General features: G+C 43.1%; 1 protein-coding gene across 1 annotated transcript in view; it reads right to left on the bottom strand.

Moving 5' to 3' along the window:
- CRYBG3 (crystallin beta-gamma domain containing 3) overlaps window positions 1-12,027 on the bottom strand; it is a 90,390-nt gene that overhangs the window by 3,254 nt on the left and 75,109 nt on the right. Inside the window, exons 18-21 of the mRNA XM_042809649.1 lie at window positions 6,217-6,356; window positions 2,850-2,973; window positions 699-857; window positions 55-214 (exon numbers count right to left, since the gene is read on the bottom strand). Of these exons, the coding sequence (XP_042665583.1) occupies window positions 55-214; window positions 699-857; window positions 2,850-2,973; window positions 6,217-6,356 (583 nt within the window). The remainder of the gene's footprint in view (window positions 1-54; window positions 215-698; window positions 858-2,849; window positions 2,974-6,216; window positions 6,357-12,027) is intronic.

The following is a 12,027-nucleotide window of genomic DNA, read 5'->3' as shown; positions in this document are numbered from 1 at the left end:
GCTTTGTTTTGTTTTGTTTTGTTTTTTGTTCTGCTTTGTCTGTTTTTTAAATACCTTTAATATCAAGCACCAGTTGGTCACTGAGGTATGAACTGATGGTTCCATCCTCATTGAGTCTCCACTTCTGCCTCTCCTTCCCATGTTCTACCCAGAGTGCAACTTTGGCCCCTGGCACATCTCTGCCACCAATGACATCCAGACAGGCATCGTTAACCTAAGAAGCAAGAAGACAAGTGAGCTCCAACCAGCGCAGAGCCTTGCTTTTGTGTCCGACTTGTTTCTGTTTCAGGCACTGATAGTACTGCAGTAACCATAGTGGCAATTAAGCTAGGAGCAGATTATTCAGCAGTTGACTGATAGCTTGATCACAGAAGGTCTTCATGTATTCCCTTTCAGAGAAATTCCTAATTCTTCAAAGCTAATAAAACTTTCAGAAAAGAGAGACTTTCAAGAAAACCAGGTTCCTTCTTTCAGGAACATCACTGCCAGATGTGAAAAGCTGTCCATCCAGCTTGCCAAAGCAGACAGAGCAAATCTGTCCATACACAGTAGGAACATGTGGCCTATGGGAGCTTTGGCTCAAGACGCACAGGAAAGGCCAAAAGCGATTCTGGTATTAATGAGGAAATCTACACAGTGAGTTGTGTTCTTGAGGAAGTCCAGTTTAAAGTAACACACTCCAGCACCTGGAAACACACCTTGGATTTGAAGAGCCCACGACAGTAGTGCCAGATCTGGGTATCCTTGCCGCTGTATGGAGACACGTACACTGATGTTGCTCTTACATCTGCCAGACTTCCAGCTACTGTCAGGTATTTGCCTTGGGCTCGGTTCCTGATTCGGAGGTACACTGCTGGCTGAAATGATGGCAAGGGAGAGTCATATCACACAGACTGCAAAAGTTGATGGGAGAATGTCTCCATCTTACATCAGTTTTCTAAACTGCTGCATTCCCAGTTCTAAATGATCACCATAAATACTATTATTTTTAGTTGAAGTGAACGTGCACGTAAGACAGAACTAAATGTTTCTCACACAGACAGCTGTAAGCAGCAGTGGCAGAGAGGGTATACTTTAATGTATTTATAGAACTAATCCCTGTGATATGCAAATGGCTTTAGTTCACATTTCTTTCACTCCAAGGCCAGTAAATGGGCTATAATCCACAAGCTTTTCATTTTCTGAATACAGAACTTGCTGAGTTGCATATCCAGCAAGTTCAACACTACTAACTGGAATATGTAGCACAGAAGTTTGACCTTTGCTCTTGAACATGCATAGAAAATGGTACTCAGCTGGCATCACTGCTTACACAGCTTACTCAAAAAATAAGGCTGCTCTGTAGGGCTACTACAGGGTTTCAGTTTTTCCTCCATTATTCACTGATTTTGGAGCAAATAAAGGAAAGTGAACAACTGAAGGGCAGCTCTCTCCAGTACCAGTTTTGAACCTCCTTTTTTCCATAATAAAGTAAACCCTATGTTAAGAGACAATAAAGCCTCTCTCCTACCAAGCATCCATGAACAAATATGCATCAATAAATATACTGTATAGTTGTTCTTTACAAGGAAGAGAACTTAAAAAGGTACAACTATTGTGTCTTATCTTGAATCATGTGAGTTTCAAGCATTCAGATTTCTCTTGCACTACCTATAGCACCAGCAGACTTGACACAGAAGGGAGGAGGAAATGTAAAGTGGTGCAGGTTTGTAGAATTATCCCAGTCTTAAAAAAATACCCATATGCCACAGAAGCGTTAGGCACAATGAGCCGACTGCACAAACTCGAGGAAGCTTTCAGTCTGCAGGATTTAAAACAAAAGCAAGCTCCAAATGCCCAAATCCCCAGCAAAATACACAAGGTACTACTTAGAATGTTACTCACTGTTGCAATATACAAAGGGATGCTACCAAACACAAAAGCTCTTTGTATTTGTGGCTGAAGAGAGAATTCTGTTTTTAAGATCGGCACATATTATTTGCATTATTATTTGTAAAAACAGTGCCAAAGTGGGATCTTTTGCTGGCTACCTCTTTCACAGAACTCCAGGGAATTGTAAGCTTCCTAGACTAATAAATCATTAAAAAAAAAATAAATTCCCTTTTCCAGTGGGGAAGCATATAATGCCAAACTATTGCTAAACATGATCATGCTGTTCACTGCAACATGTCCTCAGTTGAATCTGTTATTTAAAAATAAAGCAGCATTTGTCACTAAGTGTAGACAAGCTATTCTCTGAGCAGCAGAACTAATGAAAACTCTTCCAGTGAAGTTACTGCTCACATTCCCTCCTCGTCTCCCTGCCCTCCTCCCTTCTGCCAGGACGTTGCCCTCCCACAGATGCGTGTGGCTGGGCTCACACACAGTGGAGCTCACCTGTGTTACTACCTGATGCAACTTGGAAAGGCAGAGGGGCAGAACGTGACACTGACATTACTTGCGGTGAGGTAGGGAGAGAAAATCTGGTGGCACAGCATAAACTTGCCTTCTTTTGGAAGTCCAGGCTACAGCATGGAACAACTTGTCCTCACTTCCATTTGTGTTAATTGCAAAACAAGTCAATATAGAATTGGTTTTCTCATTTCTATATGGCAAATGTAAAAATAGAGCATCGAGAGAACATGCTAATGCTTGGCTCCGAGAAGCAAGGAATTATTTCCCTTTAGGAGCCTAATATAGATCTCAGTAACTGCCAGTGGAAGAATTTTCTGCTTCAGTAACCTCTCCGTATGTCCTTCTGGCTGTCATCATCTGGCCTGATTGAAGAAGCGCTATGTGCAGCCTTATACTTGGTTAGTTTACACTAAACTCAGTCTAAAACAAATTGTCCTCACAGACTCTTACAGTACCTGCTTCACCGGACGAAGGGAGCCAATTACTTTCCAGCCACTGTACTCATTCCAGTTGGAAATCTCACCGGGCTCCAAGAGAATCTGCTTTCCTAAAAAATTACATCCTTCGTATGCAATCCACCTGGATACAGAAAGCAGAACACAGAAGGCTGCATGTTAACTAAACTAAATTGCGGGTTTATGTTCAGGACTGTGCTCTTCTAAGGCCCCGGTCCTCCCCAGTGCAGGGACACCATCAAAGCTGTATCACTATGCTCCAGGACAACACTCATTCATGCAGTTTGTTTGTTTTGTCTAAATTAAGATGCTTTCTCCTAGTTCAAACTTAGAAGTTCCCCCCAAGCTCCTCCCACAAATTTGAGAATCTCTGCATGAACCCAGATGGGAAGAATGATGGCTGCAGTGAGTGTGCGTTAGGAAATTAGGAAGCCACGGGCTGTGTTTTCTTTTTTAACAGCTAAAGCTATTCCACATATAGAATACAAAAATACATAACAAATATTTACTTCAAGCACCATAAATTGCTGTAACAGACTTTACTGCAGTGAATATATCTGAATGTGAACATGGCTGAAACCTTTAACACAGAGTTCAAGGACCAGTACATACAGATCCCTTGTTATCTAGACATCTGCTCAGTAGCTGCTGTGTTGCTGCTTACAAAGGCAGCCTCAGGATCACAGATCAGCTTTGTTTCAATCAATAGGACATTGTTGTACAGACAGTGAACCTAAATGTTTGACTCATTAACTCATCTGAACACAAAGCAAATACTGGTTTCCCCAGTTACCTGTTTTACAAAGTCAGCTGCCAAGAACAAGAGGGATGGCTGCACACTTTGCTTCAAGTCAGCAAGAAAATATCCACAAGCAGTGCTTACAGCACCTGTCGTGCACTTTTCCCATTCTGAATGTCTGGGGGAGCAGACAGCCAGCCTTGTTTGGAAGGAACTCCAATGCAGCTGAAACGGTCCAACAGTGTCGTGCCCCTTAGTGAGGTTATATCACTGCTTTTTCAAATAACGGGTATTGGATCAGCACTGACAATCACTGCAAGTTCTTTATACTTACAACCCATTTCTGTCTTTTGTCTTGTGATGCTTTCTGTGAAGCCACTGAAAATCTGCTTTTAATGGTTTTCCTGGAATACTGAGCAGTCTCATATGAAATTGGCTTATGTTGCCAAAGCATATGCTTATGCTGGCACATATCTGGTGACACAGACAAAATTCATCAGGGGTTTCATGCAGATAGCAGCTGCCACACCATGCCACCTTTCCCAGACCCTGGAGCCCTTCACCAAAGCACACCCCAGACTTGTGCTTTCTCTCGCTGAGGTGACACAACAGCAAGAAGCCATCACATATACATAAATCTTACTCTGTCATTTGTCTAAGGCTCACAGTAGGCTTTGGGACAAGGAGCCCCAAACCCCTCTAAATCCATCTTCATGAACTTACAGGCAGTACTCTACATCTCACAGACTTCCTGCAATCCCTTCACACCCTTAGTCTCTCAGCTGTAGTGAAGGATGAGAACAGGCTGTGGAGTTCGACTTCCTGGACAGCATCACAGGGAGCTCAGAGGAAGTCCAGCCAGGCAAGTGATTATTCCGCCCCAACTCTCTGCAGGCTGCAAAGCTCAGAAATTAATTGGAAGATGGGGAAAGGACTGGAACACTGCACATACTTTCATGTGCTTTTTAACCGTGTCCCAAAGCCCTCAGCCTTCCTTAACAACCAACTCCATGAACAACGCCATTAATTTCCATTTCTGCACATCTGTTGAGAAGGCAGGGACAGCTTATACAAAGATTCCCACATAAGGTACCCTATAGATTGTAACACCTCTACACAAGTATTTCTCAACTGAAATAAGTCAGGTGTTACTCCCAGTGACAGCCTTTCCTCCTGTAAACCAGCACCCAGGAATGTGTATGTGTTGTTTTCAGTCTTGCACTGTAGCTGCTTGCCATCACGGAGAGCCTCAAGTCACCTCATGGCGTCATGGGAGTTGACTTCTTCTCCTATTTAATAGTGACAGGACAAGAGCAAATGGCCTCAGGTTGTGCCAGGGAGGTTTGGGCTGGATATTAGGAAACATTTCTTCTGAGTGGTGAGGCAGTGGCACAGGCTGCCCAGGGAGCTGATGGAGTCATCATCCCTGGAGGTATTCATGAAATGTCTGGGTGAGGCACTGAGGGAGGTGGGGAAGGGATGGGGGTTGGACTGAGTGCTGTAAAAGGCCTTTTGCAACCTTAGTGACAGTACAATTCAAAAGCAACAACAGCAGATGATCGCTCTGGGAGCATGAGCTGGATTAGGCTCAAGCTCTGTATCAATCTCTAAGTATCAGACAAGTGCTCAAGCAGTCTTATCACAGATACCTGTAGAAGAGTTTTCACTTTAGGTGGCACCAAATTTGATCCATTTGAGAAATTCATCATAAAAATCACAACAGAGGTGTACATAAGCAGTAAACAGTCCACATTAGTTTCCTGCCCAAGTAGTTAAATTTGGCACTGTTTTTTTTTTTTTTTTTGTATCCAGTAAGACCTCTGAAGAAAACTACAGCCTTGTGTATGTGAATGCCATGAGAGAGGTGGGAAAAGGGTTAAAAATGCACAGAGGAAATGTGTGTCATATTTGAAGGACAGTGCTTTCCAGTCAGCCTCAGTTACAAGACCCAGCAAGTTCTCTGTTCCTGTTGTTGAAGTGCAGCCCTGAAACTCGGCTGGACAGAGCGGTTGGGAGCTTCTCCAGAAGGTGAAAGGGAGAGATGGAAAAGAGGTTGGAAGATAATTTCTGCAGACTTAAAATGGGTTTCACGGAAGAGCCTGGGTGTTTATTCCCAGTCGCAGGGGGGTTAAACAAACAGCAGAAGCAAATTACTGCTCCAGCTGTCCCATCCGCCCGGAGCTGCTCTCACAAGTCACTGCCTCTGTGGCAGCTGAGCAGCATGCCAAGCTCCACTGAGCCACTGCAGTGGCTCACAATAAATCACTGCACTTTGCAGCTGGTATTTTACAGCCCGTTAACAAAGGCAGTTCAAGTTTGCTCTACCTGTGAGTCAGGAATTTACTGATTTACTTTTGGCTCCTGGTTTGAACAACAGGCTCTACTATTTGTTAATGCATGGGGATAAAGGGGTGGTTCTTTCAGGGGCAAAATGCATCCTCTGCCCAGAGGTCTTGTTCATTTTGAAACTTGGTACAAAAGGTGAACCTAGCATTCAACATTTTAGGATTTTGAAACGTCCCAAAAGTTAGAATCTAAAATGCATCCTATGAAAAAAGGCAGCAGTTGTTAGGAAACACGCTTAGTATTAGCTCCCCCAAATAACAAGGATATTTCTCCCATACTTACAGTCCACTTCTCACCCATACAGACTGAGTGTAAAAATGAAGGTCTTCATTCAGAACGGAGTTGACAGGCTCACTGAAGTGCAGCTCTCTGCCCTTGCAGCACTCCAGTGCAAACAGACTGAGGGAGGGCTCAGCAAAAACCTGGTGAGGGGGGGGAAAAAGCAGTGTTTTACTCAGAGCAGTCTAACTTCACGATGCACACGTTTTACCACTTCAGTTTCATTTCCACTTGCCTGGGGGTTAGATCGGGCTCCCTCAGGGAATATAGAAGCAAAGAAAGAAAAAGTGCATCTCCCAACAAAACACATGTGCCTGAAACATACTGGATTTATCAGTGGCACTGTCGTGGAATTATATTCCCCACTGACATAAGGCAGAAAATGAGCCACTTAGAGATGTAGAGAGGCCTTTGTTTGCATTTGAAAAATCTCTCTATGATCTGGTCAGTATCATCAGGCCCTTGGTTGCTTTTCAAAAATCCTGTTTATTGACAACTGGAACAGGTTACAGCAGTTCTCAGGGCGATCTGCAGATTGCTATGAAAGCAGTGAGGCAAATCACAAGACTGTTGTGTGCTGACTGCCATTAGCTATTTGATGGTTTGTTCACTGGAATAATCTTAGGGATCTGAAAACTGAAAAATGTTAAAAGCAACAGACCTAAAAAGTTTTCCATGTTTTACAGACATTCCTATTTTTCTTCTGACAACCTTGAAAAAATTAACATTATTAGTAGAGACATCAATCATATAGAATTGCAGCACTCTTCACTTATGCCTTTCTCTACAGCAGAGAGACTTTCTTACGAAGTAAATAAGATCACCTTGCATAACTGTGCTACAGCTGCAAGATCAGGAGAAAAACAAGAGGAAACTCATTTAAACATAACAAGTCTGTGTCTTAGAATCACAGAACGCCAGGTTTGGAAAAGATCTCCAAGATCATCTAGTCCAACCATCCATCTATCACCAATACTTCCCCACTAAACCATGTCCAAACATTTCCTGAACACCTCCACAGACGGTGACTCCACCACCTCCCTGGGCAGCCTGTGCCACTGCCTCACCACACTTTCGGAAAAGAAATTTTTCGTAACATCCAACCTGAACCTCCCCGGCCCAACTTGAGGCCATTCTTTCTTGTCCTACTACTGTTACCTGAGAGAAGAGGCCTCACCTCACCACAACCTCCTTGCAGGCACTTCTAGGGAGCTATAAGGTCTCCCCCGAGCCTCCTCTTCTCCAGACTGAGCAATCTCAGCTCCCTCAGTCGGTCCCCATAAGACTTGTGCTCCAGATCCCTCACAGCTTCACTGCCCTTCCCTGGACACACTCCATGTCTTTTTTTGTAGTGAGGGGCCCAAAACTGAACACAGTACTCGAGGTGCGGCCTCACCAGAGCTGACAATCACTTCCCTGCTCCTGTTGGCAACTTACACAAGCCAGGATGCCATTGGAGTTCTTGGATACATGGGCAGAGGCACTGCTGGTTCATGTTTAGCCATGTATCTCCATACAAGGAATACTTAATGGTTTTTCAGCTTTTTAAACTTGAAATCATAAGCATTTTTTTGCAATTTTTATCCTGATTTATTTGATAAAGGAAGACAGAGTAGGTCTGACTGCTACAATCAGCAGCCTTTTTCTTCGGAGACGTCACACTGTGATAGCCAGCTCACTGCAGCAGGCAGAATTTCTTCTGCAACAAAGGTATTGCCTCAGGTGAAATGAATTTTCTTTACAAGGAGAGTGGTTAGGCCCTGGAACGGGCTGCCCAGGGAGGTTGTGGATGCCCCATCCTTGGACGTGTTCAAGGCCAGGTTGGATGGGGTCCTGGGCAACCTGATCTGAATGTGTATGTTTGGTGGCCCTGCTAGGCAGGGGGGTTGGAACTACATGATCCTTGAGGTCCCTTCCAACCTGGGTGATTCTGTGATTCTGTGAATGAAAAAATACTGAATTATACTTTATAATTAAGAGAACATAACTTTTATGTTTGAAGAGGCACGTGCATCTGAGTGAAGTATCTTAAGAACTTAGCTGTGCTTCAGCTCTTACAAACTTACTGGCTCTGACTCAGTGCACTTGGTATGTAGGTGGTTGTTTGGTTGTCCAAATCACAGAATCACAGAATTGTAGGGGTTGGAAGGGACCTCCAGAGATCATAGAGTCCAACCCCCTGCCAAAGCAGGTTCCCTACAGCAGGTCGCACAGGTAGGCATCCAGGCAGGTCTTGAACATCTCCAGAGAAGGAGACTCCACCACCTCCCTGATCCTGCCTCAGAGAAATTGCTTTCCTCCACTGACTACTGCAGAGACGTGAGTCATGCTACTCTTCATGGACAGGGCACTGGATGGATAATTTTAAAGAAGGATCATTCACCTGGCAAGATTTTTTTTTTTATAAAAAAGTTACACTCCTGCAAAACGAATGCTATGTGCAAAGCAGGAAGAGATTAAAACTCATCACTGTCTTTATTTTGGAATGTCTGTTCTTCCCATCTGCCTTCTGGTGGATGAGGTGTGTTTATAGCTTACTTTGCAATCTAGAACAAGAGATTGAGTGCAGGTAGCTACTTCTCAGGTTGCTTTGCTGAGCAAGACATTGCTACCACACTCCAGCTTGCAGAAAGCCAACTCCCTTGGCACTGGCTTTCACCTAAGTGGAAAAGCCACATGCAGAATTGGTTCAAAAGGGAAAGTTTTCACAAATGCATCAGAAGGCATAGGAAGCATCAGGTGGCATCCTTGTTGTTAGACACTGCTACCAAAGCCTATAGGTACTTCGGTTTTGCAATATCCAATATATTAAGGACAGGGATGCTGTGCTGGTCAGAACAGTCAAGTGATCGAGCATTATCCATTTATAAATTGTCCAAACAGCAAATGGCTGGAGTCCATTAAAATGACTGTACATGGCTGAGATAACTTGAACTTTAATGGCCATGTGAAAACCAGCAGGTTTTTCAGAATCCCAGTCTGTCAATATGCAGCAGATGTTGCATCTGAGACACACTGGGAACTGATCACAAGGATTGATGCCACTCTGTCCAGTGAGAGCTAGAAGGATTTCACTGATCTTGGCGCAGACGTGAAGTCCAGAAACAGAAAACACGCTGCTGTCTCAAGCACTGAAGCTGTCACGTTTCCATAACCATATATAGAGCAATGCTCTGGTTACTCACTTTATATGTGCTTTTTTACACCATCAGCTGGCAGCAGTGACTTGGCCTGGCTTTTCTCTCTCATTTTGTTTTCTTAGCTCCATAGAAACCACCAACGGTAAAAAAAAAAAACAAAAAACCAACAAGGTTTTGAGGCCATGCTACTACACTTTTCACAGAGACGTTTTGTTTGTTGCCCTTCTTTGAAGGATGCTGAGGTGCATTTTAACTCATTTTCAGGCTGAAGAGCCATCAGTGATAGGTGAGAGTGTGAGACTGCGAGGACCAGCTTACTCCACTAAGGACAAATCCTGATGGACCAGAGAAGAATGGGGCTCTCTGAGGGCCAGAGGAAAGGCAGCTGGAGACAACAAAAAGACAACAAGATACAAGAGGAGACAAACAGACAACCTAAGTTTAGGACATTACTTTAAATGGACCCCACTCCCAATTTTTGAAAGATGAGATAAAGGCATCTACATTAACCCACCACTGGCAAGTCATTCCCAAGGCTAGGTTACATTAGCTTCTTTTCACAGTTATTTCAGAGAAAATATGTGAAATGCTACTCTCTGGTGAAGGGTTGCCAACTGCAAGAATGACAATGCACTAAAGAATTCATTTAAACTGATCTTGTGTATTAAGGAATTAACTGCCTTGCTTAAACCAACACCAATAAAGTTTTGAAGGTTTAGTTTCTGCTGTTTTTAATGTCAATATCAACGAGGAAGAAACTCAAAAAGATTTAATACATTTAAGAAGCCAGTGATGAAGGAAGGCTATATTTACATAGTGTTTTCAAGGTACAAGCACCCCTACGAACTGTTAAATACAATGATATTCTTTACTTAGCAGGTGTGGCACTCTATGGTTAATATATCCCATAATGCAAGGAAGGAAAATGAGAAAGCCTTCCTCCCTCCCCACATTGTGAGGCTGAAAAGTTAAGCCATGGAGATCGACACAGAAAAAGTCTCTCGTGCATCTCAGGTTGGCTCAGCTCAGCCTTTCCTCTCCGACTTTCACCTTCACTTGATGGAGAGAAGCTGTGCACCACAAATTTTTCACAGTTCAGAACAGGATTTTGTTCATTTTGAACAGGATTTTGAACATTTTCAGTTCAGAAAATATGCGAAGCAAGTTGGAAGCATTAAAGATCAATGCAGGGCGAGCTTCCTTTCAAAAGCCTTTTCTTTGCATTGTAAGGCTTGGGTGCCTGATTCAAGGAGACAAAATAGTGTAGAGATACAAAGAAAGTAACCAAAAGTGCTTCAACTGAAACCCAAGTGCATGTGGGAATTTGCACACATTTCCTTATAATAAAGATAGATAATTGTCAAAAATTATTACTAATCATCCCACTGAGAAAGATTTACCAACATAACATATTTTTTCATACATCTTTTTTGGCAAACTTAGATTTGGCAAACTCAAATGAGAAAACCCAATAAAGCCAAATAAATCCACAGGGTTGCAAAAAAAGCATGGCTGCAAACTCATCACGGTCCCTGCTGACCTGCAGCTATGTAAACGGCCTTTGCCAGAGTCTCACTGGAGAAGCTTCAATAGCTGTATTACAGAATCCTTGGAAAAAATCTCTGCTTTTTAGTCTCGACTCATTTATTATTTACCACTGTTTTTGCTGAAGTCGTGCTCTGCTGGCTAATCCCTGCAGTGTGGGAAGGATGCCTGGCTAAGGGAAACGAGACTGCTCTGGAAGACAGCAACACCCACAGTCCGGCCCCAGCTGCACCAGATGACTCATGGCCTGGCCCTAGGAAATACTGATTACTTTTTGTATCTGATTTGGTTATTTACCTCACGGGAATGCTGCGAAGATTAGTTCACACTTGTATTTATCTTGAAGATAAGCAATATGGAAGTATTGGAAATATCATGATTAATCAGAGGAAGAATAAAGAACCTCAGAAGAAAAGAAGAAAAAAAAAAGCATCGTATGGCCCTACAACCCAGACATTTCTGTTTTTAGCAAATGAATTTAGAATTTTGACAAGCTCTGGGATTGGTTTAACTTTAAGGATCAAGTTAATGTTTTAGAAGGAAAAGTAATTGCTTGCTGCAACAATCTTGCGTACAGTTATCCTGGTAATGGCACATTATGTATCATGGGGAGTCTAACAAAATAATGTGTCTGCAACTAAAGGTGAGCCTCATTTCCCCTCCTAAGAACATCTTATAAGGGTCTCCATCACCAAAACTCTTTGAGAAACAAACCATGTCCCAGTAAGCAACCACAGCCCCATAAAGGCCCCAGCTGACTTCATGTGCTCTCTTGCCTTTGGGCACGTGGTCCCTGCTTTCCTTTTCCCAAATTCATGGCAGCACATCAGGCCAGTCCATGCTGGCACCAGCATGAAAACCCACGCCTCTGCTGCAAATGCAGCAACTCTTAACCTGCGTTATGTTCTTATCTACCTGCACAGTGGGCATCAACAATAATTTCAGCAAATTTCATCAGTGAGCATCTCTTTAACAAGGTTACAGACTTTTAGATAAAAGGAGACAATGAGAAGCAAGCTGCACGAGCTCCAGTGTTCCTACTGCTATGAAACAGACATGTATCCTACCAATCTAACTAGGTTTTCAACATAACTGCCTGTTCACTTCAGGAAATTAATTACTAAAAGAT

The sequence above is a fragment of the Centrocercus urophasianus genome, unplaced genomic scaffold (assembly GCF_019232065.1).
Source record: "Centrocercus urophasianus isolate 14NV4802_14NV808 unplaced genomic scaffold, USGS_Curo_1.0 seq_12, whole genome shotgun sequence".
NCBI lineage: Eukaryota > Metazoa > Chordata > Aves > Galliformes > Phasianidae > Centrocercus > Centrocercus urophasianus.
Note: the sequence above shows the minus strand (reverse complement) of the source record. Positions and strands in the feature narration are given on the sequence as shown.